Source organism: Dreissena polymorpha, chromosome 7 (genome assembly GCF_020536995.1).
Source record: "Dreissena polymorpha isolate Duluth1 chromosome 7, UMN_Dpol_1.0, whole genome shotgun sequence".
Lineage (NCBI taxonomy): Eukaryota > Metazoa > Mollusca > Bivalvia > Myida > Dreissenidae > Dreissena > Dreissena polymorpha.
In genome coordinates this window covers 79,542,469-79,569,539 of record NC_068361.1, presented here as the reverse complement: position 1 = coordinate 79,569,539, position 27,071 = coordinate 79,542,469, and the positions used below count along the sequence as shown (strand labels likewise).

Here is a 27,071-nt window from a genome sequence, read left to right as displayed (position 1 = left end):
TCAATTTTGCTAAAGATATGTAAGCTTATGCTCTTACAGGATATACAACTACAATATTGGATGGGTATAAAACGCTGCTTTAAGCTTAGCCAATGTACGCATAAATGACACAACATCTTCTCCGGCACAAAATATTCTATTTTTAACGAGTGCTGTATCTGAAGAAGTAGGGAAAACGCACATTTAAACGCAGCCAATATATATTAAGAAGAAAAGCGGCTATGGTTTCACGACCGTTGATGATTTATTTTTTAAAACATGAAAGGAAAACAAGCATTGAATTGTGTTAAACTCAATTCAAAATTGATACATTGGTTTTTAATACATATTTGCATAAATTTACTTTGAGAATTTGAAGATGGAATATATTATATTCTGAAGTGAATCTGGTTACTGGTTAGTATTGTTCTCATACTTGTAAAATGTACAATCAATTCAAAAAATTAAAAACACTAGGGCAGTGTTTTCACTAAAACACATCTGTAAGTATACAATTCTTGAAATTATAACGATAATTGCGTACAGACCATATTTTGTGAAGCTATTTGAATTAATTTTTATTGTCCTTTAAACGTTTTATTTTTTAAATTGGTGTAATTTATTTATTATTTTGATACACGTACGTTCGTGTGTAAATAAAACTGAATGCCCAACAAATGTAAACTTCATATGCAAGTGTGTGTACGTAGTGTACGCGGCCGTGGAACAGAAAAAGGATGAAAACAATCATCTATTCAGTTCTTTTAATTTTAATTGTTTCATCATTAACAATAATAATAACGCAACATCAAGATAAAAGTCACATAACAAATTTAAAACAGCTACTTAAATAATGTAAATCTTAACTGTTAATCATCGAAACCATGGACGAAGGATCTACCAGTTTATTTATAGATCTTTGCATGGACGTGGTCATTGATTGCAATTGTTTTGTAAGTTTACTATATACATAAGGGATTCAATTATAAATTTAAGTTCCAGTTAAAATTGCAACAACATCGATTACTAGCAATATATTATATAGATACAAAATTGCACAATCCTGGTCATTCGTTTACATGTTTAATATGAGTCGTGTTCTGAGAATTCTATGCATATTGCATGTGCGTTAAGTGTCGTCCCAGATTAGCCTGTGCGGACTGCACAGGCTGATCTGGGACGACACTTTACGCACATGCATTAAGCCCAGTTTTCTCAGAACGCGACCCATATATATAGTACACAGGTACATTATACGTCCATTAAAAACTTGTTCTTATGTAAAAACATTAATGGGGAAATAAAAAAAAAAGTTCACGGGCCCTTTTTCACAATAAAAATACAAGTTTGAACTCGTTAATTCGAGATAATAATGAAATGCACGTTATGAAATAGCATAGTTATGTTAGCGCACTGTGGTTTCTTTTAAAGAAAACGCTACACGGGAAGTCATTATTCTCTCTATATATATTGAGATATCAAGTTAACAGAAACGAATTTTTTGTAAAACAAATTGTTTTATTGATAAAGGAATCTTTGACACAAGCAGGTAAATTGTAAATAAAACTGTTCTTTTTATAATCTTTCTACAACGCCTTTGCAGTCTTTTAATGTATTATTGAACTGAAACAAAATTACATGTAATTGAGACAACTACTCACACTACTTTGTGTTGTGGGTAGACACATAATTACATCGACAACAGCACTGCAAAATTGTAAATAGATACGATATCGGTTCATTTTCAACAAAATAACAAGCAAAATGCTTACTTTTTGCTATCATAAGAAAGTTTAATATTTCAAAATATATTTGATTCCACTAAGTTTCAACTTGCGGCATTTAATACCAAATTCATGATAAACTTCAGTATTTGCCCTTTGGGAGCCTCACGCACATGCAGAATCGAACAAAACGAAAGTGCCGGGTTGAGCGGACTAAAAATTAAATATCTTAATAAGTACACATGTAAATCACTTAAAAAGAATTGCACTATAAAGATGATATATTCCGATAGTAGGTAACCGTAAATATTTGCATTTTTATTGACAATAAACGCGTTAATAAGGTGACCACACCCAAAACTAGGTTCAGATTCATAATTGATTTTGTGAACCATGTACGAGTAATTTAGTATTGTCGTACCATTTGATACCGTTGTGTGACATTAAATGCATTCGCATTAACAAATCGGCACTTTGAGCGCAAGTATATATATAAATATATATATTTGTATATAATATTTAATTGCATATACAAAAAATTATATAGTAGTATAGCTCTAACTTTATTGAAGTATACTATAAAATCATTTCTATTTTAAAATATCGTGCAAGTTAAAAGAAACCATTTACACATTGCTCGAGTGAAGATATTATTTATGATTGTATATAAAGATGTTGATTTATAAAAAAAACACTTTTTATATATAGTAAAACTTAATTGCTGCCTTTTAAAATATATTATGTTTTTATGAAGCGTGGTTAGCATTTTCACTTTACGAGTTTAAGTTCATCACTTACCATTTTCACTTTCTATAATTTAACATATTTATAGAGAAAGAAATTATAATATAATATAAATTAGACCCATCTATGTTTAATAAATTTATAAACAAACGCGATACCATTCGTTCAAACTTTTACGCAGCATACGTTGTGAAAGAAACCTATGCTATAGTTTACGCGTACTTGATTCAGCCGCGTTCATGTCAGTGTTATATTTGACCTATATTATACACAGTTATGTATGGCTCAAACCATACGTACTTAAAGTAAAGCAGACGCGAGTTGTGTGATAAACTGTCAGTTGGAGTTATTAACTTTTAATTGGATCATATTGGATACATCGATTTGTGAGGTAAATAGCTGTATTTCATCTTGTTTTCTTCGTCGTTTGACTAAACAAAGGGGCCTCTTATTCTGACGTGTTCGGTGTGTTTAAATTTCATACTAAATAATGAGTTATGAATCGCGCTTATTAATCATGTGACATCATGCATGTGTGTAACATGAATGAAATCGACGCTATGCATGGCTATGCAATACCACGTTGACTCAAAATATATAAACTACTAACTTCCACGTGTTGTTATTTTATGGTTTTGCTGAATTGTTAACGTGAAGAACAATAAAGTAGAAATAGCTTAAGCAGCAGATTTACCAACCCAGTCTTTTTAAAAGAATTTTTAAGTTTCTCCTCGGACAAAGGAATATTTAATGATTTGTTCCATTACTTTAAACTTTCAAGTTAAGAAACAAAACTGTTAGAATTTGAAAGGCATATTTGTATATACATGTAGATCTCTGTAACAAGCACAAGACGGCTACACATTTTCCATGTCTAAATCGTGACTCGGCGCATGACTGGATAGTACTGTTTGATTTGAAATTGTATATTATAATTAATATATGTGTGTACTATATATAACTTAAATAAAATATTAAACTACTAGATCTATATATAAAGATTTGCTTGCTTACGTCCGCTGTCCATGATTGTTCGCTTGAAATGATCCTCACTAAACAAGCATAAGTGTGTATTAGTTTAGTTTTTGTTTTCAACGACATGTTTAGTATTTCCTGCATTTATTTTACTTGTATTACCCGCAAATTAAAAGAAGAAAGTTATAATTGTCAAAGAAGCATTCATGTTTTCTTCATTTTATTGTGTGCAAGGATCGAAATGTTTATTAGTCAAATTATAATAAACATTTTTATAGAAATAAGGGAATAAAATCAGATTATACTATCAGGGCTTTTTTTCCTTCTTTAGCAAGGGCCTTATATAGACCATTCCCCCAAGAGAAAGGCCCCTTCCCCTAAGTTAATTTCTTTAAAATGATGCAGTTTTTCCCAATTTTCAAGCTTACTTAGTGATTTTTCTTCCCATGTCTCAGTTCTGTCGATAATGTTTTCCCCAACTCAAGAAAAAAGCACTGGCAATATGTATTTTCATTTCGAACAATTTAAACCACACTATCACAATAACGACAATTTACCAGTTAGGATTTATAAATAGTACATGGAAAATGTTTGTTAAAATGTTAGCTTAAGAATTTACTGTAAAGTGTTATACTTTTTGCTTCGGGAAAAGTGCCAAATTTCGGCCCCAAAATAGACGAAAATATTCCCTACATGGACAACTAAATAGCTTGATAAAATACGATGTGATTAAATTTACAACAAGGAACATAGCCTGCAAGACTACTCAAACAGGGCGACAACTTATTTCGATACACTGTCTGTTTGCTGTCTTTTTTCTTCTGCATTTCGCCATTTTGGAAAGATTACGAAAATACATGGAAAATAATATAGCTAGCCTAATACTAGCGAGAATACCAAGAAGTGCAACAAGTTATCTTATTAGTTTTACATTATATGTGTGTTATTACACGAGAAAGTGATGAACTTTAATCATTCATATCATTAATTCACTTGTGCGTTCGTCCGTCCGTCCGCTCAAATCTTGTTTAACCCGTCCGTCCGTCAGTTCGTCTGTGTGTCGTCCTCCGTCTAACAATGAACGCATTCCAACCGCCCGTCCGTCCAACCGCCCATCCATCCACCCATCCCTACATCCATCCATCCAACCGCCCATCCATCCATCCATCCATCCATCCATCCATCCATCCATCCATCCATCCGTCCATCCTTTCATCCATCCATCCATCATCCATCCATCCAACTATCCATCTGTTTTTATTGTACTTTTCTCGCGATATGAAATTGTGATTCGATTTTTGAGTAGGCATATCTTCATTTCACAACATTCACAAGTGTATACAATAAAGATACCATTTTTTCAGGTCAGAGCGAGGATTTTCCGCCTCCGGATATTAAAGATGCGTGCCTGTGATAGTTTTAAGATATTGTAATGAATAATGAAAAGGTCCCGCCCGAAAGTAAGTGTCTATGATGACACAATGAGCAAATGTGTGTTTTCTCATATTATCGACAGTGGGTGACGAGGAAAAAAGCGATATTAATATTTCATTAAAATATATCATATGAAGCTGGAGTTTATGTTACTGTGCATATTGTGGAGTCATCTCATATTAAAAACAGCTAAATATTAACACCGTTGTGAAACAGACGCGGAGAACCATTTTGAATTGAGAATTTTGTTTTTAAATAAAAATCAATTCCGGTACCCGGATTAACGTTTAAATGGTGGCAGCGAGTGCTCAAAGCCGAAAAACAAATTATGTCCCGAAGCGTCTGACGTCATTTACGCTATGTTCCCATCCCGAATTCCGCACATAGACGCTTATATGCAGAGAGGATGTGACTTCCATGTTCAACCAATCAAATGGTGCGGGTGCAATGAGTTCAAATGTCGTACCCAGCAGACGATATAAGGCGAACGCTTCCGATTGGTTGCTCGTGGTTGCTGGGATACTGATTCTGTGCATTAATTTTTCTGTGGCACTTCCGGTTCAGGATTTTTACCCATTTAACATTACCGGTGAGGACAATAAAACGTCGGTAAGGGACGACGGGGGTTCACCTGCTCTCTTACTGGAAACACCCATCCGATTTTTCAACTCCACTTACACGACAATTTATGTAAGTATCAAAATAGTGTATATAGTTTATCATTTCAGGGCTATCATTTTTAGCTCGGCTGTTTTCGGAGAAAACCCGATGTATTGTCGTAGCCAGCTCGTCCACCGTCCGCGTCGTGCTAAAACCTTAACATTGGCTCTAAAATCAAAGTTCTTCCATCTACAGCTTTAAAACTTTATATGCACATGCACCTTAATGAATTCTACACGCCACATCCATTTTTGGGTCAACAGTCAAAGGTCAAGGTCGCTGACAAGCTTTCATATATTCAAAAATGCACGCACAGCCGAGCGTTGGCACCTGCTATGCGGTGCTCTTGTTGTATATAATGAGGCCATGTAGGTCTGTCCTCATTTGTGCATCGACACTCTGAGGTCTTGAGAAAGTTCCTTACAAGCCGAGGAAGCGTTAGAATAGTGTTTAAGGCTTAAATGGCGTACTGATACCAGTGCCCTCTCTACCCATGACACATACTTGAAATATATTCCTCCGCCCATCGACGAAAATGAGCAAATTAAATTGGTTTGAAGTTAAAATGAAACAGAAAAAAGGCAAAACGGAAGATTGCGGCACTTAAAATGCGATCTACACACACCTGTGTTTGCGTACATTCTCTAGTTTTGCTTATCAGCAGACACTTCTGAAGGCATGCACCGACATCCACGTATAGAATGTGAGGTAATAATATGTGTTTCTTGATACTAGCATTGCAAAACTAGGTGTCTGGGGGTCTTCATCAGTTGCCTATATTTTAGATAATGACTGTTTGCTCTCTGTGTACATATGCATGGGAGTTATACAATAAGTATAAGTTATACATCTCTTCGATTAAGTTCAATATCACTAATATGAAATATAAATGCATTAAAAACACAGCACAACATAATCACTTGTCACTACTAGAAATTTTGAACAAGCAGGGATATCCTTTAAGTTTATAAATTGTCTCGGAGACAAAGCGTAGTTTCCATCAATTTTTTTTATGACGACCCTATGTTATTTGACCACTTATAATTTACTTGTATCTAACCGTGTAACTTAACCGCGTGTGTTTTGTTTTCTGCACCCAGTCATACCTGCGCCGGTTGCGTAACATGCTGCCATGCAGTGGTATGCAATGGGAACACCGCGCTGTTTATTGTAACACGCATTGCGTATGCGAAAGATAAGCGTTCTAGAGTGACTGTTACTAAATCAGATGTCAAATAATTGTGCCTGGAAAGTTTCACAACACATGCAAAGCACATGTAAAATAATGAAAAAAGATACACCAGGTTTTTTTTCAGCCATTTTGGGAAAAGGAGTCTGTTCAAATTGGGATTTTTTAATCGATAAAAGTGGCAGTTAGGGAATTTTTATCGACATAAAGGACCAAATTGGGATTTTTATTAACAAATATTGAATCAACAGGTCTTTTCCTGGCCATTTTGGTAAACAATCATATAAATTATAGTTATGTATTTTGAAGGTTGTCAATTGAGATAAGGAGTCTAATAATCAGAAGTCATTAGACACTTTTATCTTTTTATATATATATTTTTTTTTGGAAATTGGGATTTTTTATAATTTCTTTTTGGGATCGAGTCCGTTTGCTATGGGATCCGTTTTACGTTTTTTTACGTAGCAGAAAATCTATGTACATCCATTTTTCACATCATCGTGACTTGGAGTCAAACAAACTATTTGTTTATTAACAACATTTATTGGTTTGAAATTTGTGAATATAGACTTGTCACTATAGACATCTAACACAAAACGAGACAAGTGTTCATATTCAGCGATTTTTTGCCAAATTGGAAAAAGTACCCGTACCAGTTCAAATGGGAATATTGTGCGCTAAAAACCCTGAAATTGGGAAAATTCGCGTCGTGAAGTCTTCATATTGGGAAATTGGTGTATTCGATTTTTTTGCTCCTAATTCTTTAAAATTGACAACTAAATGTTGTCAAGACGAGAAGTTGTCACTATTATATTTACTTAGGACTTATAGAGGTTTATAGGGAAACTAACTAAATGTTTTATTTATTATATATATTTATATATATGATCGGCTGTTCGTCCGATTTGCCGCACCTTATATTTCTTATATTTGTAAAATGAAATACATTTTTTGTGTCTGCATGGTTTTGCCTTGAATCCGACTTTTTACATACATACTTAAAGGACATGTACTGTTTATTTTGCATAAAACAGTTGAACAATTAAAAGTATAATGCGCCTTAACTCGCTTATAACTCGTCTCCTATTACATTGAAAATGGAATAAAAATATTGTTGTTATGGATTTTTTGTCCGCCCCAAAGTTTATGGGCCACATTCCATTGCTAACCGATCAATTTCTTGTTGCCTAAAGTAAAGTTTCTTGCCAACAACAATTGTGTTTCTTTTTTACCACAGCTCCATAAATTCAAATAATTTTATCAAACGATTGCGTGCCTTTATAGCTATTTGTAATCTCATTAATCGCGCTATTTCAATAACATGCATTGCTGCGTTTTGCAGTTGTAATTATTGTTGATATATCCATTTCTAAGATGAATGGGTGTGGCCACTTTATAAAAAAAACTTTTTCCTTGAGGGCAAAGAAATGTAATTGAAGAAATTTGCAATTATAAAAAGAACATATATTTATAATTATATATTTTGTCATATGCAATAATCAATTGAATTGGTTTGGCAATAGGTATGCAAATATACGTGAAACAATTATACACTATTCAGACTTTAAAGTTTACAGGCTAAATATGAAACAAAGAGCACGTGATATGCAATATTATATTTTTGCATTTATTGCTTTAAATTAATTAATATACAATACATGATATAAATGCATTTTCATTTATATTTATCTAAAGATGAAAACAAACAAACAAAAGAGAAATTTATAAGTAAAATAGTACGGGTAACACTTTTCTTATAAATAAGTGAATAGTGTTTATTTTTTTGGTGACTTAATAAGAATATATACTCATGCTTCAGCGTTAACAGTAAAATACATCTATACATTTAAGAGTTACATGCGAAAACCGAGCCCTTTCAGATGTATATTTTTTGCTGTTTAATGGCATACTATTTATATAGGGACTGACATATTGACATTAAATATTAAAAAATAACATTTTTTTCAGCTTGATTAGTTTCAATTTATCAATATCTATAAGGTTTCAAACCACTAAAATTTATTTCTGTATTTCGTCATTTTCACACGGTGGCACAGATGTTTATTCCAGCATATATACGAGTGTTTAAAACGTGACGTACAAATGGCGATAGTCGTAATTAAACAGTCTGTCGCGCGTTAAATAGAGTCCGCCCTAGCATGTTGTAGGTGTCATAACGTCGGTCAGATCATTAACTCTGCTCGGACGTTACGTTACAGCCGTTTTCTCGCGTTCATAGTACGTTGTTGCCGGGGGCATGAAAACTGGGGAAAGTAAGGCGTCAATAATATGTTCGTTTCACGTTTCCTTATAAAAATGCTCCAACCGTGGAATATTTGATTGAATGTGTCCGTTTTATTTTTTAATTTACTTGTCCTATTATTGTTATTAAAGAGTTAAACGCTTGTTCAGCTTTAACAATGCTTTTGTATTGATGTTAAACCTTTAAAAAATATTGATAAACCTCTTTAACATATTTTTGAAGTTTATGTAATATTTCAAAAATCATTAAGTTAATCATTTGCTTTACAAAATAAAGAAAAGAACGAAATATTTAAAACGTAGTTGATCAGAGCGATCTTTCCATGCTCTCGCTTTCAATTTCTGCCATCACTAGACAAGCCTCCCAGATCTGGAAGGATTTTAGTTTTATGTTGAAGTATTATATTAAGAAACTTAGTATCATTTTCATGTATATTATGCAAATAGTGTATTTAGGTTATGTTCTTAATAAGAAATAAATTATTTAACAAAGTAAAGATAACAACACAAAAATTCTTGGCTATCCTCACGTGGTTGTTCGTAACGGCAGGGATTTGATCGAGCTATGCTGGTTCCAGTCAAATCTCTGCGCGGAGGTTGCAGAAACAAAGAGTGTGTGTGTAGGGAGGCGGAAAACGACAACGGGCGAGGCATGGTATGGTATTGCGCAAGGTTAGGGTTAGGGTTAGTGTTAGGGGTCGGGTTAGGGTTTGGGTTAGCCTAAACCCAACCCTAACCCTAACCCGACCCCTAACCCTAACCCTTACCCTAACCCTTTTTTGGGGTTATCACCCCTGACCATGCCTCGCCCGTTGTAGTTTTCCGCCTCCCGTTTGTGTACGCTTCACGCTCAGCACGTCATAGTGTAACATAATCGTAACATTATATATAATGCACAAGGAAGGCGAAGACATTTCCCACCCAACATCAGGGCATTGAAAAAACAACAACTAGGCGCTTAGCTCTGCTGAAGTTTTTTTATTTATAAGGAGTCTTTATTCTCTAGCTTTGTTAATTAAGAGCTGAACAACATCGTATGTAATTGATATTAAAAATACTTTAATCAGAAACTTTGTTCAATCTCCATCATTAGTTTGCAACAATATTGTGTGTGAAGTGTAATAAATTGCACATGTGATTGCAGTTTTGTATGCAGATATTCAGCGACAAATGCGTAAATAAGATATTACCAAATAATGCCTCTTATACTTGTTTATTCCAACATACGCCCTATATATCACACGTTGAATGCTTGTTTTAATTGCAAGTTTTTAGATTGCGTGGCCAGTGAGCTTATTTGCACCATTTTGGGAATGGAACCGGGTCATTTTGGATTGGGAAAATTCGTGGCGTTTTGATTAAAATTGGGAAAGTAGTGTTGTTGTTTTGCTAAAAAATGCTTCAAAATTGAAAATAGAAGTGTTTTCACTATTATATTTACTATGGTTGAACTTATGAACAAAATAATGAGATCTAAAAATAATATTATAAACCTTCCATTGGGAATTTTCAGCTTTCATTCGGGAAAAATATATACTTGTTTCAATTGGGAATTAGGCCGATTACCGGACCCGATTTTGAATGAAAAAAAACACACTGTTGGCTACATTCTTGAAAAAAGGAGTTTTTCTTTCACAGCATGTATTCGATTTATACATGTAGTTACAAAACTATATTGATATTATGTCAACGTAAACACATACTGTTACAAAGTGCTGTAATCTTCATATTTTATTCAAATGTTAACACATTAACAAATGTGAATATAATCACAGTAACAACGGGGAGTTATCGGTAACATATTTTCGCTGTAAAACGTTTTTGTTATGAAAATGTAGAAAATATAGAATTCATTTTTTTCAGTATGAGAACTATTTATTGAAAGAAAAACAGAAAATGGCCAAGAAATGGCAAAATGAATGAATACAAAATAAATAATATGGCGTTTCTGCTTAATACATCATTTTTGCTGAAGAATCATAGGCGGGCATGCAATAAATTATTGGAGCAGTTTTTTGCACGTATTAAGAGACTAAACCTCCCGTAAACAATTCATACGATACAGGGGACGTTCAGAGGAATTAATCATTTCAAACGAAGCTTGTTGTGCTGAGTAAGCTATACACCTGAAAGCCTTGTTAACAGGGCATCGGGTTTTAATGACAGCGGATAATTACTGATTTTGATTCACGGTCTAAACTCTTTATCTGGTGTAAGGTTATATAATTTAAAGGAGCATTTTTGATTGGTCACTGTATTAAAATATATTTTAAAAAGGAAATCTTTCCCGTCAGTAAGTTTTATGTATGTCCATGCTGAATACCACCTCCGTTTTCACGTTTTAAGGGTGACGAGCGTGATTTCCAAAGAAACCGGAAAACAACTAAATGAGTACATCATACTATATGGAATCACTAAAAGAAATGCGATCATCAAAAAACTTTCACAAAAAAAGAAAATTCTATTTATCAAGTCATGTATGATATGCGCCATGCGAAAATGGGTCTTATGCCTTATGCGGCCAGTATAGTCTAAAGCAGCCTTGCAATGTCTTGCAGTCTGGTCAGAAGAAACTCTGTTCGATATAAAGTAACGCAAGGTTCCGAGGCCTCATTAGCTGTCCGGCCACCGAAGAGGTTGGTACACTCGTTTTTCTTATAGGCGACCGGGTTCTATGCCCGTTCCCGGCAGCATGTGACTTTTGGTTGGTGGTCACCATACCGGGCAGTTGGTGTTCCTCCGGGTACTCCCCCATCCCCCAACAAACAACACTAGACCACATCAAAATTGAAAAACTGTCAGTAACAACGAAACAGATGGAAGAGGCAGCTATAATTCAAGATTCGTCCCATCTTTCGTGAGTCTAGTACGTTAATTCGGTATGAGTGCTGGAGCACTCTCCGAGTCCACATATAATGTAGCATCTGGCTCGGAAAGGACCTCATAAACTTCGAAAAACACATACACACACACACACACACACACACACACACACACACACGAGGTATCATCAGCGGACATGGTAGAACTTTACCAGACTGCGCGGACGCATGAGACATAATGAGTCGCGTTCTGAGAAAACTGGTCATAATGCTCTTGCTAAAAGTGTCGTCTGAGATAAGCCTGTGCAGTCCGCACAGGCTAATCAGGAACGACACTTTTCGCCTTAACTGGATTTTCGTGTAGAAGAGACTTCCTTTAAACGAAAAATATCATAAAAGCGGAAAGTGTCGTCCCTGATTAGCCTGTGCGGACTGCACAGACTAATCTGGGACGACACTTTTCGCACATGCATTATGCCCAGTTTTCTCAGACCGCGACTCTAATAATCATTTTCGCACGACGCGGATTGTACCGCATACATTGACGATTCATGAGTTCAATATCGGATATGGGTGCTTAAGCATCTTCAGATCGGTGTTTGCTCAAGTCCTCGCGTGTGCGCATGAAGTATGTATTTATCCATGCATCGGCGTTCTGAGGACTTCGATACTGCAATCTAGTCGGTCCCAGCTTTGTCATTTTGTATTTCATCGAGTTGTTATCTTTATTTTGTTCTAAAATGGCACTTTCGAATTTAAGAAGAATTAACTTTTCTTCAAAAAATATTTCAGGGTTATCATTAATTTGTTTAAAGGGGCCTTTTCACAGATTTTGGCATTTTTTTACTTATTCATTAAATGCTTTATATCGATAAATGTAAACATTGGATCGTAAAAGCTCCAGTAAAAAATCAAGAATAAAATTAAAAAAAGGAAAAGAACATTGCCCGGACCAGGTTTCGAACCAGTGACCCCTGGAGTCCTGCCAGAGTCCTGAAGTAAAAACGCTTTCGCCTACTGAGCTATTCCGCCGAGTACATATACATGAAGTATTTTATACCTTATATAAGCAATCTTCGTAGTTTCACAAAATTTAACGACAAAAACAGAACTCTCCAAATTATTCAATCGTTTCGCGTTGCAACGCTTTATAATTTTTAGGTTTTAAAATCGTCAAAAGATGCATATAATGGCTATATTAGACCATGGTAAATGTTCAGTATTACTGTTTCCTCACAAATATCATAACTAAAACGAAAATTTGCGAATCTGATACAACTTTTTTCAATTTTGTCAATTTACCAAAGCGTGAAAAGATCCCTTTAAAATGTTTGAACCCAATCGTATTTGAAGCGGTTATCTGTAGTCATGTGCCTTTTGGTTTTATACATTCGTCAACCAAAAACAAACAACACGGAGAACACAAAAAGATGAACACAAAATGCCGTTGATTTTCCTTGGCTATGTTTTTATATTAAATGAAAATAAAACATCTATAATTTATTACCATATCATAATCATAGTATGGTAACCACGAACATGCATTATATGTATATTTTATACTAGCAATTCATTCGAGTTTCAAAATACTAATTTTGTTCGCCGCTTCATATCTGCGTATTCCTGCCAGTTTTAGACACACCCAGTACTTTTATGGCGCCTTTGTTTCAAAGCACGTCTGGCTGCATAATTGTGGAAACAATTTATTGTTTTCCTAACATCTGGCTTGCATTTTTATTTTGCTGCGAACTTTGTAATGTTATTAAAACATTCGCGTTATTGTTTGGGCGTGGAAAACGTTTATGGAGATTTGTTTGGTCTATTTTAGGCGCAGCATTTGGAAACCTTTGTGGTTCATTGTCACATCATCAACAATGGTGTGCAGTATGAAAAGAAATTATTTACAAGGGTGTTGGCAGTTGCTGCGAACATCTTGTAGTGGATCCCAATTTAATTAATTTGACATAATTTTCTTTGAAATTGCGAATTCTCCATAACACATTAAACATTTTCCATTAACACGGATCATTAACTATACATGTATATTGTTTATATTCATATTATAATTGATTGCGCGATAAAGTTATGGTATTAAATCTAAAAACATTGATTTCAATCCTTAAACATTTACTGGTCGGTTTTACTTCAAAAAGCTTTTAGTTTGAGAGAACTTTATTGTTTTAGTTTCAAACCATCGATTATATCTTGCGTAATCTTTGCATAATAATGCTCCCAATATTTGAATTATCTTATCAATGGGGTCGCGCTCGATTCGCATTGTTTCTGCCGTATCTGCAAAGTTAGCGGCTGATATCTTTATTACATGATTAATGCTGTATGTAACCTATTACAGGATTAATGCTGTATGTAACCTATTTACAAAAACAACTAGATTCCTAGGGCGGATTGTTTGGCCCGCTTGTTTGTCCGGCTCATTACCGCTGCAGCAATGAGTCATATGCAGCATCAATTAATCTTACCTGATGATCATGTTATTTATTATACCCCCATTAACATTGTTAATGGGGGCTATATAGGAGTCACTTTGTCGGACGGTCTTTCCCGAAATTTCATCCGATCTTCACCAAACTTGGTCACAAGTTGTATCTGGATGATCTATAGGGCAAGTTTGAATATGTGTCATGCCGGGTCAAAAACTGGGTCACTTAGTGTGTTTTGAACCTAAAGTTTGTCCAGACCATAACAAGGTCAATGTCACACTTGGAGTTCAAGGGTCAAATGCTTGTCCGGGCCATAACTTTATCATTTATTGTGAGATTTTAAAATCATTTGGCAAACTTGTTCACCATCATGGGACGGTGTTGTCGCGCGAAAGAATTACGTCAATATCTCGAAGATCAAGGTCACACTTTGAGTTCAAAGATTAAAAATGGCCATAAATGAGCTTGTCTGGGCAATAACTATGTCGTTCATTGTGAGATTTTAAAATGATTTGGCACATTTGTTCACCATAATGGGATGGTGCGTTGCGCGAAAGAATTACGTCGATATTTCCAAGGTCAAGGTCACACTTTGAGTTCAAAGGTAAAAAATGGCCATAAATGAGCTTCTCCGGGCCATAACTATGTCATTCATTGTGAGATTTTAAAATCATTTGGCATATTTGTTCACCATCATTCAGAGGGGGTAATCACGTGACAAACAAGATGGCGACGTCCATGCCGAGGCAGGTATTTTTCGTCGTTTAATACCCTTTATTATTTGTATAATTATTTTTTATTCCGCCCACTTTCCAGCCATATTAAAAAGAAAGTTACTGACTTTTATTTCTAAGTAATATTCGCTCTATATCTCGACTTTACTCGGTGCAAAGTTTCTTAGCGGGATGACCTAAAGTGAGCGTCATTTAAAAAATAAACAGAAGTAATAAAGGGTATAAAACGGCGAAAAATAACTGTCTCGGTATGAACGTCGCCATCTTGACTATCAAGTGATTACCCCCTCTCATCATTGGATGGTGTATCGCGAGGAAGAATTACGTCGATATCTCCAAGGTCAAGGTCACACTTTGAGTTCCAAGGTCAAAAATGGCCATAAATGAGATTGTCCGGGCCATGACTATGTTGTTCATTGTGAGAATTTAAAATCATTTGGCTAATTTGTTCACCATTATTGGACGGTGTGTCGCGCGAAAGAATTACGTCCATATATGCAACGTCAAGGTCACACTGTGAGTTCAGAGGTCAAAAAAAGTTCAAAGGTCGTAATGGCCATAAATGATAATGGCATTATAATTCTTAAAAATCGCCATAAATTTGATTCTCTTGTTTTGTGAAGACAGCATGCAAAATAGTCTGTGTCAATGCGGCACGTGGGGGTATACGTCACGTCTGTGACAAAGCTCTAGTTGACTCTAGCAGTGTGGATCGCAGTTTGTATGGCCTTAAAATATATTTATTTATCGTATACTTATAAATGGTATTTTCTCTATACTTATAAATGGTATTTTCTCTTTGGTATGCAAGATAAAATTGTGTGAACGTTTTACATACATGTATAAGCCATGTATCAAATCTACTGTAATAATACATTGTACAAAAATTCACAATAACATTTTAGTTGAAAGTACCGGTAACACTTGGTTTTCATGTGTTTGACTTTGAAATGAAATTGTATAGTAATATAATGTATGTTTTTTTTTTGAAAAAATATGTCACAGAAGAACATACACACTTCAATTTCCGAGTGCTTTAGCTCATTTTTTTTTCTTAAATATATTCCCAATTTAACAATGTGTAGTTATATTTATGTTTTCCTTATGTTGTTGCTTGCCTCTACCGCGTCTTGATACGTTTTTCATTGACATGATGCCTTTTAAAAGGCATATCATCGCAGTCGATTTCCTACATGCTTTATCATGCCAGACTGCTGAGTATTAAATGCCGACATGCAATTAATAACTCACTCATTGTTTGCCGTATAAGCGAGATAATACGCAATCTTCTAAATCAATTCGGTTCACGAAATTAATTGTATACGCTATTGATTCAGGCAGAAAGGTTTAAATCAAGGCACGCCCACAGCTCAAACATCGGACATTGTGGTATTGAATTTCACGTAGCCGTAGATAGCGGGGATGTTTGTATACTCCATCGAGAAACAGGCCCCCTCTGAGTTTGTTTAATCAAGCCCAGCAACCTCGAGCCCAGTTCATGTTTTGGGAATAAGACAATAGCCATGACGTGCCGCTGTCAAGGGGGTGTACGTAAACAATACATCAGTAGGGTTTTAAAACTTTAAGCGAGGCATGGGTGTCTATGTAGAATATACTGCGGATTTGTGTCGACATTTTTGTGTAAACTTGCAGTGAGGTGATGTATCTGTTTTCAGAATATTTGAATTTTGGCCATTACTATTTTATACTATTAGTAGTAAATGGCATCGGTTATTACAATGCACATTGATACTACTTATATCAATAAAATCTTGCAAGTCGTTGAACATACTTCGAACAATTTAAGCCAAATATAGCTTTGATAATACGAGTTAATGTAATTTTTTCACCATTCGAAAATATTCCTGACCACATGCTGACGAACCTTTCCATCAATTATTATTTGTTATTATTGCGTTTTCTTTGAACAACCAGTGTCTACATGTCAATAAATAATGTGATAGAACTGTTATTGTAAAATTTCACAGATTACACAATACACCACGCACCTGAACCAATATGTTCTATGAATGTAGATAAAAATCCATTATCTTGGCCAAAAACTTTCTAATGCATCGTGAACGTTCACTACCTTGGCTGAATTTATACAATGAGGAAGCGATGGTTATATGGGCGTGGCAAGGGTATATATTAGATAAAAGCTGAGTCATGGTCTGCTTATTGAAATATTGACAACGATGACTTCATTTTTTAAATATTTGAACACATTTTGTGTTTGTTCTGTGCAATACATCTTTTTATGTTGTATACAATGAATAATGTAGAAAACGTCAGTTACGACAGTTACATTTACGCTTCAATGTGCTTAAAACTTTTTTCGGTAAAATCAATAATTGTTCAATGTCATTTGTATATATGAGTCGTGTTCTGAGAAAACTGGACATAATGCATGTGCGTAAAATGTCGTTCCAGATTAGCCTGTGCAATCCGCACAGACTAATCAGGGACGACACTTTCCGCTTTTATGACATTTTTCGTTTAAATGAAGTCTCTTCTTAGCAAAAATCCAATTAAGGCGGAAAGTGTCGTCCCAGATTAGCTTGTGCGGACTCCACAGGCTAATCTGGGACGACACTTTACGCACATGCATTATGCCAAGTTTTCTCAGAACACGACACATATATATGTTGCTGAATAAGTTGTAAAACTGGACATTCATGTATCTATTATTTAACCCGATGTTGGTTTGTGTTCAACTGTAAATGCTTTGAAATTACCATGTTTTCCAATTATGACTCGTTAATTGTAGATTTAGATTCATTATCAAATACAACACATGCTCAGTATATTCTGATAATTAAATTAAAGTTGCATTTAGTGAAACAAACTGCTTAGTTAATAATTATAATAATAAAATACCGAATACCAATATTGGTTACTTAATACTAAATGCCTACAGTCCGTTGGATTTATTTCCCGTGGTTGTCAAAAGCTGTCATCTTATAATTTATGGGCATTTTAACATTTCACTTTAACAGCAGTTGACATGTTTAAGTTGCAAATAAAAGTATCTGAATTGGTAAGTATGCTAATTTTTTAATTGGAAAGTCAATGTAACTAATTAATACATACAGAGGAATTGGGCGTATAGTTTATGCGGTGAACAGTCATAAATCTTCATTCTCATGTTAATTTGCTAGCTTCACGCTGTTCTTGGGTATTGCTTTTGTTTAAAATAAAATATTAACCGATTTTCACATGAGAACGAGCTTTTGCAAGTGCACCGTTGCTCCGAGTATTTTGTTCTGATACGTTTTTTTATTCTTAATCAATTCGATAAATTGCAATATAACTGACAAAAATTAAAGGGAAATTTTAAGTACTGTTTCCTGTCGAGATTATAGTACTTTGCTGGGATTTGAAGATAATTCGCCATATGTTGACATTGCTGTATTTATTTCCGGAATAAATTTTTGTCGATTTAAATAAATTAAAACAATGATTTGCTTACAAATTGAACCACGACGAAATAAGTCACGCATGAAACCGACATAACGTACTTTAAAGGCCAATAAACAATCGTTTAAAAAATATGCTCATTCGAAAATAATTGACAAACATTTTGAAGCTAAATGTATGTGTTCAAGTATATATGCGCCAAGACTTGCGTTTTATATTCTATATTTTCGTTGTTTATTATCTAGATTGTTTTTTGTTTCTTTGGCTCAAAAAAGATGAGCGATGCTTAAATAATCGATTGCAACATTACAATACATTAGAGTCGCGTTCTGAGAAAACTGGGCATGTGCGTTAAGTGCCGTCCCAAATCAGCCTGTACAGTCCGCACAGGCTAACTAGGGACGACACTTTCCGCCTAAATTGGATGTTTGCTAAGAAGATTCTTCATTAAAAAATGTCATACGAGCGGAAAGTGTCGTCCCTGATTAGCCTGTGCGGACTCCACAGGCTAATCTGGGACGACACTTTACGCACATGCAAAATGCCCATTTTTCTCAGAACGCGACTCATTATAATAAGTGTGGACTCGGTACAGTTTTGATTTGTCTACCACGCAACACTTTTCTTACGATCAAGCCTGAAGGATTAATGCTTATCGATAATGATTGTGATTGACATACTAATAATATAAAGTCAGAAAAAGTGAAGATTTAATTCCCCACATATTAATATAATATTTTGTAATTTGCAGTTTTCCGATCAAAGTAAAAAAAACCTCCCCAAAACTTAACAATTAAATTAACAATAACAACAACGCACTAAAGTCTGGAAAATAACGGTTTGCAAAGTATGATTCTATAGTTTCTGAACGTCTGTACCGGTAATGCCGCTGCAATTAATCGAATACATAAACTGATCACTACGATAATACTTTGCATTCGCTCCAAGCGCTGTCGGGTATTGATACAATTGAATACATGTCTTATTGTTGCAAAACAACAGCAACACACAACAACAACGAAATATTACTAGCAGTAGTTTTCAGTGAAATGAAAGTTATTTTTTTTTAGAATTCGTTTCCTAGCTCGATAGCACTACGAGTGTGCTCTGGTCGACATTATAACACTACTTTTACATGTATTGTGATATTGTAAATTTGTTTATGTGAATTACTTTGCCCGTACATAAAGAGTATCACTAAATATTCGCCCGACGGCTCCGTTATTTGACACAGTTATGTATTTAATTATGTTTGGTTAATTAGAGGAATTTGGTTAATTAGCGTTACAGAGGAAACAAGGGGGTCGCTGGCAGACTATTTCGTATAAAAAAACAACAAATCCTGTCACGTAAATCTAGGCGACTTTTCTAAATTGTAGGTTATTTAACGTTTATTCGATTTCTTCAATCTCACTTTATCATATATGGCTACTTTCCTAGATAACTTGTCAGTTTGATTTAAGCGTCAGGCCATAAATGGCGTTATGATTGTGATAGCTAGTTTGTTTAAGCGGGTATATTTGTAGTAAATATGTTTACTTCATGTCCTAGAGGATTTCATTTATTTCATACAATTTAAACTGCCTCTTCATCAGATGTGCGTGTATTTTGATCTTTTAAGCGTATGCGTTTGACGTCATCGCCTTTAACATGCTGAGAATGTATTTATTATTTTGCATTGATGGTTGCGTAGAAGAAAGCACAATCAGCATGCTACTTTTCTCATAAAACGAATTAAAAGCCAACAAATACCACGTTTAAATCACTTTTCGCTGACATAAAGCGATGTTTACAGCGTATACAAAAGATATTATTTGTTAACGCTGTTATCGCACCAATAATCTTCAGGGTATAATGACGTGCAATATTGAATGCCAAACAGTCTGAATTGAAGCTTGCTCAGTTCTTCGTAGATTGATGCGAAATCTAAATTGGGCCTCGCTCTGGGAAAACGGGGCTTAATGCATATGCGGATAGTAAGGGACGACACTTTTCTCCTCAATTGAATTTTCGTTAAGAACAGGTTTCCTTAAACGAAAATACCATAAAAGCAAAACGTGTCGTGTCGGATTAGATAGTGCGAACATGGACAACTTTTTACGCACAAAACTTGGCTCAATTTTATTACTATGTGTTACTTTTCGCTTAATACATTTCTCTCTGTCTGAGTATTTTAAAGCCTGAATGCTTTAGAAAGAAAACGGAACTTGTTCAATTGACCATGATTTGTTTAGGTTTTTATATCTTATATTCAATTCAACAGTTTTTTTTAATTGTTTAAAATAAGTAAAGTGTTTACATTGTTTGATAGGCCAAATATGAATGTTACTATGTCTATATGTAAATATTTATGTTTTTATTATGCAATATACATACATGTATACATATTCACATATATTACTAGTATATTAAAATAGTTTGTATGCAAAGTAGTATTTAAGTAAAGTTAATCATATTTACTTTATGAGTTTATACAACGCTTAATCTGACGCATGCGACGTTGCTTTAGCGTGAGATTTACCGACGACTAATAAAAAAACAACACATTATTTACGTATGTAAGTATTAAAACAACAACAACGACAAACCTATTTATTTCAGCAATGAAGCTTGCAATAACGCTACAACAATAAAGCATCTAGCCTACAGTAGTGATTATAAACAATACTTCTGGGTCAGATGTATGTATTTGTTATTTGAACACCATTAACACGACAGGTGCATACAAATTAATAATTGAAGCCTCTATCACGGAGTGCTGCAGACTCTACCCACTTAGCATATTTATGTCTAGTGGACTCTCCCATCCTTCTAAATTGGATCAATTAATTTCCAAAATTAGGGATGTCTATAATATTTATTTCTATATTGAGAATATTTCTTACAGAAATTCCTTTAAGAAAACAGCGCAGACCCAGATGAGACGCCGCATAATGCGGCGTCTCATCTGGGTCTACGCTGTTTGCCAAGGCCTTTTTTCTAGACGCTAGGCATATGGGTTTAACTAGAGTGGCGAGGCCAAACTGGCCCGCATTAAGAACACTTCCGTGGTAGACGCCGCTGTATCACACAGGTGTAACAATCCGAGGAATGCTTTATCACAACGGATCAGGGCGTACATCGAATCTGGTCCTTCAAAAACGATGTTTATGTTGGATTAACGGTGTCGTTGTGAGGCCAGACGTCAGTTACACTTGTGGTTCTGATACCATTGCGCAACTAAATATATAGACCTATTTTATAAATTTGAAAATATTGCGTATTGTACTCGCGTACTGTCGGGGCTATTGAAGTGTTTGAAAAATGCTGAATGTATTTTGAATTGTTTAGTCTGTGGCTTAGGCTAGATGTCAGTATAAGTTTTATTTCTGGCGCCTTATTATTGTATATCGAAAACATCGTAAGAAAAATATTTATATTGACCATACTCATTGGCATTTTCCTTTCATATGAGCAATGACTTGAATTTATTTGATGTCCGCTTGGAATGCTGCTTAACGTTTACGAATAATCATCGTATTGTTTACTACTGTTTGCTTCAATGGTGTTTTTCAATTTGTATATGCTCTAAGATTTAAGAGTTCACATAAAACCGATTGCAGACAACAACAAAAACAACAAAATCAACAGAAAATACTCGGGTTGGCACGAGGAGGTCCGTTTAATTGAAACCCTCCCACTGGCAAGAGTTGTAAATACCTCGTCAGCAGGAATCATCCATTAAAAAACCCCATGTCGAGAATACATTTAGAGCATTCATCAGTGACGTAGTATCACTTGTCTACAAGAGCGAGATATACGAATGTCGATAAAAACATTTGTACTGCCATGTTAAAAGGGCCGTCCAACAGATTTTGGCATGTATTGAAGCTTGTCATTAAATGCTTTATATTGATAAATTTAAAAATTTGAACTAACAATCTCCTGTAAAAAACGAGAATACAATTTAAAAAAAGGAAAAAAGTAAACCTCAACAGGGCTCGGACCACTGACCCCTGGATTCCTGGAGTAAAAAGCCTTCCGCCTAGACCACTCGACCATACACGCTCATGTTTTGAGCAGATGTATTTTATAGCTATCGTCGTAGTTTCTCAAAATATCGTTTCGCGTCGTTACGACGCTTTATCTGTTGGACGGTAGCTTATCTATCTGTAACTTATCTGTAATTTTGCTCTGCAATTTAAAAATACTATAAAGCATTTGTACTGAAATGTAAATGTACGATCAAGCATTTGTACTGCAATGTAAATATACGATTAACGTGTGTACTGCAATGTAAATAGACGATAAACATTGTTCTGCAAAGTAAATAGACGATATAAGTTAACATGTCTTCTTAATATACGATAATACATTCGTTCTGCAATGCAAATAAAGTTCTAGTGAACGAGGTTACCGGTATTAAGACGTCGGCAATTTGTTATTGCGTACACGCGTACGGCACATGTGATTGGACGTCGTTTTTTCAACGAAATCGGCTCCGGAAAAGCAAGTGTGGATAATGCAGTATATTGACATCAAACAGTAAATTGCAGTAGAGCATGAGGTTAAAAGAAGAAGGGTTGTTTAATGGTGTTTCAACTTTATTTTTTAATATTTTATATTAGCGCCGGCAAAATGAACCACGCCTATAGAAGTAACAGATGCGCCGACAAAAAGCGTTTGACAATAACGCGCCGACAGCAACAGCACAAAAAATCAGCAGTAGCAGTTTTACTGATACCGCCCTTTCCGTAAAACATGAAATTCGATATGATTATATTGCTTTGTGTTAATATTCACTATTACATATTCCTCATTGAATTAAGTGCTTTCCATTCGCACACTTACCAATACAGTAAGTGAACATTATCACAAGGAAATGTAACGTTATTACGTGAAAAAATAAAAAAAAACGAGTGGACAATCTTTTAATTTCCTACAGATTAAGACTTGTCTTAGGGAACTAAATGAGTCTTTGTATCCGTAGCGACGATATGATTATTGTGCAATATTGGCGGTAGCACCAACAAATAAGATGCAATTATTGCAAAGAGCAAAATATAAAACAACCACACACGTATCACTAGTTACTGTAAACGAGGTAAAGTTGGAGACGTGGAAATGTTTGCGATTTTCACGAAAACACGACGAACTCTCTCATATATCCGCCAGCCAGAATTGCGCCCATCGTTGAACTAGATATAAACTTTGTCTTACTATAATACCGAATTGAGATTGAAATACATTTAGCGGTTGAAGAAATATACAAAAACATTATACTTATGGGAACACACTATTTATTACTATGTTGTATTTGATACTGGAAAGTAACCGAAAACAGGTATCGCGGCTGGTATCAAGCATACAGTCATCGCGAAAAGTAAATACATTTTCAACCCGTTTCTCAAATTATCTGTAGCTAACTATTGGGTTACTGCCAGAGTACACAATTGTCGGAGATAAGAAACTGTCATTTATAAAATTTGGGTATTAAATTATTGTCAATTATGACGTTTAATGCTAATTTAATAGCAATTCAGGATAAAGAAATAACAAACAATGTTGACATAATTTTAGTTAACAGGTATGTTATCGGTCCAGTAAAACATTTTATTATAGACTATGATTAATTATATTTTTTTTTAGATTCTATTTATATTACGCATCACTAACAAAGTATAACAATTCGTTAACGTCCGTAAATCTTACGGTCATGTAAAGAAGTACGTGAAAACCACCGATTAATCATATTGGACGTTGCAAGAAGTTATTTACAACATTTTCACAACTGGGTTTATTTTTACGCGGTTTTATATAGAAGATTCGCTTACAAAAGTGACATTTTCTCACCGCCTAATATCTAGTATTTGATTCCGCTAACTTTTCGACACGCGGAAATTTCCACTTGTACAGTTTTTGTTGTGTACGCACGCGCTGCTGTTGAAAGAAATTATTGGAATTGCCACGTCAGAAGACGCTGTAAATACGTAGATGTGATGGGGGGGGGGATGATACCTAGAACGTTGATCTCGTGGTTGCGGGAATACTTATTAGTACGAGGGCGTCGCCACATTCCATCGCTCACTTGTTATTTCTTGTTTGTTTTAATAGGATCTTCTGGTAGATTATAAGTGTTCTTCAATATCGCGTTCCCTTGCATACGTACTTGTTTGTTGTTTAAGTCGAAAAAATATTTCGAGAAATGCACCACTAGTCAAAAATTACTGAATCATTTATTAAGATAAATATAATTTTTCAAGTAAATAACTCATCGCAGTTTTTAATTCCATGTAACTTGTGTACTCTGCCACTAGTGACTATAAATGGTGTAAGGAAATTAACTGTTGATTTTGTACATAGACATGCACGTGCGTTCGCCCGTTAGTACGCGAACATGCGTTTTTACATTTTACATGGAGTCAATCTCAACTAGGGACGATCGTGTGTTATTAACATAATCATAGTTTTATAATCATAGTTTTATAAAAAATATAACATTTGGGTTTGGCTTCTGTAAAAAGGTTACACTTAATATACCTTTAGCCCGCCAATAAAGACTACCGGTTATATTTTTTTTTTGTAAAGCCAACATTAACGAAACAGTATCTAATAAGTTAGGACAATAAATTACATTAATTTAAATTAGCAACTTTTTTCTTTAGCGTGAGTGAATATCGTATCGTTTTTTCCGTGATACTGGCGCGATTTGATTAACCGCCTTTGGCAGGTTGTTGGAAATAATTGCCAACATTGCGGGATTAATTTGCTTTAATTTTATCCACAGCGCACGCTCCCTTTCTGCAAATAAGTTAAATGATAAATGTGTTTGTGCAGTGTCATTACAGCTTTCATTACCGTCCAAGTGTAGGCCACATAATTTAAATGTTTGGTTTCTTTGACATTTTGATTGATAAAAGTGTCCTATTTTTGGCAGAAAGCACATGCTGTATATCAAATTGTACTTACGTTTGATACAAATGTGTGGTACTATTTAATGTGTAATTTTCCAAATTTTCTAAAATGTGGGATCCAAATGCTGTTTATGTAAAGTATGACAAAAAAGAAACGAAATATTTTTTAATGAAATACGCACATGTCAAAGTATACATTTAATAAATAAACGAGTTTTATTGACTGCGTTTTTTTAAAAAGATTATGCGTGAGTTTAAGACCTGGTTGGCAAATCCATGAAACTACAGTGTCGGCTAACCGTGGCCTGTACGATTCTGATGGTGCAGAAAGTTGCTTCATAAGCCAACGCCTTGCGTCATTAGCTAAATGTTTGTATCGCTAATATGTTTTTGTATGTTAGTATGTTTTTGGATGCTACCGAGACTTTTGAAGGTTGATTGTATACATTTGGAACAAGACATTAATAAACAATTTAGCGATCTTTATATCAATATTATCTGTTAACACTGGTATGGGCAGTTTTTCGAACTAAAAAGTTGAGACCCGCCGTCAAGTAAAAAAAATCTTACGCAATATTGTCAGTTTGAATTGTGACTCTTAAAAACTAGTGAACGAGACCTATTTTGGGCTTAAGTCTAAATCTGTCCATGTACCGGTATTTCTAAACATATAAGATTGTTACTATATTCATAGAACCAACCATTCCTTAACTGTACTTTTTGTGCACTCAAAAGCTTTTGCGTTTCGGATCGGAAAATGCACACACACACACACACACTTTAAAGGGGCCTTTTCACAGATTTTGGCATATTTGAAGTTTGTCATTAAATGCTTTATATTGGTAAATGTAAACATTGATCTTAAAAGCTCTAGTAAAAAATCAAGAATAAAATTAAAAAAGGGAAAAAAAGTAGCCGGTACCAGGGCTCGAACCAGTGACTCCCGGAGTACTGGAGTTAGTCTGATGTCTGATGTAAAAACGCTTTAGCCCTCTCGGCTATTCCGCCGGGTAAACATAGTGTAAGTATTTTATACCTTATAAATAAGCAATCTTCGTAGTTTCGTAAATTTAAACGACAACAACAGAACTCTCCAAATTATTCAATCGTTTTGCGTTGCAACGCTTTATAATTTTTAGGTTTTCAAATCGTCAAAAGATACATATACTGGCTATATTGGACTATGGTTAATGTTTCAGTAATACTGTTTCCTCACAAATATCATAACTCAAACGAAAATTTGCGAATCTGAAACAACTTTTTTCATTTTTGTCAATTTACCAATCCGTGAAAAGATCCCTTTAAATTCTGTTTTTGTTTCTGCATGCTGATTCTATCCAATATGAAACAGGATATGCGCAATAAGGCTTTTATTATAGTTTGCACGATTTACATCAAAGAGCTTTTGCGGTTTTGTGAAGAATTTTTATAAATTATATAGTTCTTTTAAAAATCGATGTTAATAAGTATTTTCCCATGTCAAACAAGGAACACGTGCTATGCCTCTTTATGATGTTGAGTTATTGAAGTATATATTGTAGTCTGCAATTGTAGAACAGGAAGAGGTATCGTGGTTTCATATGAAATTCGGTACACGCCCAAGATAAGGACTCGAGTGTCTTTATTGGCCATCGTGAACGAAAACTTGTTGTTTTGGTATATGTATAGCAAGGAAGTGCAGTTTTGAAGAGGTGTAAAGTTTTGCACCCTATTCATTTACGCCATGCACTTAAAAATTGCACAAACCGAAATGCGAAGCGTTTTAGTGAAGGGCATTTGGATATACAGCTGTTT

At 34.8% G+C, this 27,071-nt stretch overlaps 1 protein-coding gene across 3 annotated transcripts in view; it reads left to right on the top strand.

Moving 5' to 3' along the window:
• Nucleotides 1–5,058: 5,058 nt before the first annotated feature.
• LOC127837539 (protein mesh-like) overlaps nt 5,059–27,071 on the top strand; it is a 97,494-nt gene continuing 75,481 nt past the window's right edge. For 2 of the 3 annotated variants that reach the window (XM_052364710.1, XM_052364709.1), the window contains exon 1: nt 5,060–5,546. In XM_052364710.1, coding sequence (XP_052220670.1) covers nt 5,274–5,546 — 273 coding nt within the window. In that variant the 5' untranslated portion in view covers nt 5,060–5,273. Of the gene's footprint in view, nt 5,547–27,071 lie in introns of all 3 variants that reach the window. The other variant, XM_052364708.1, reaches the window with a different exon arrangement.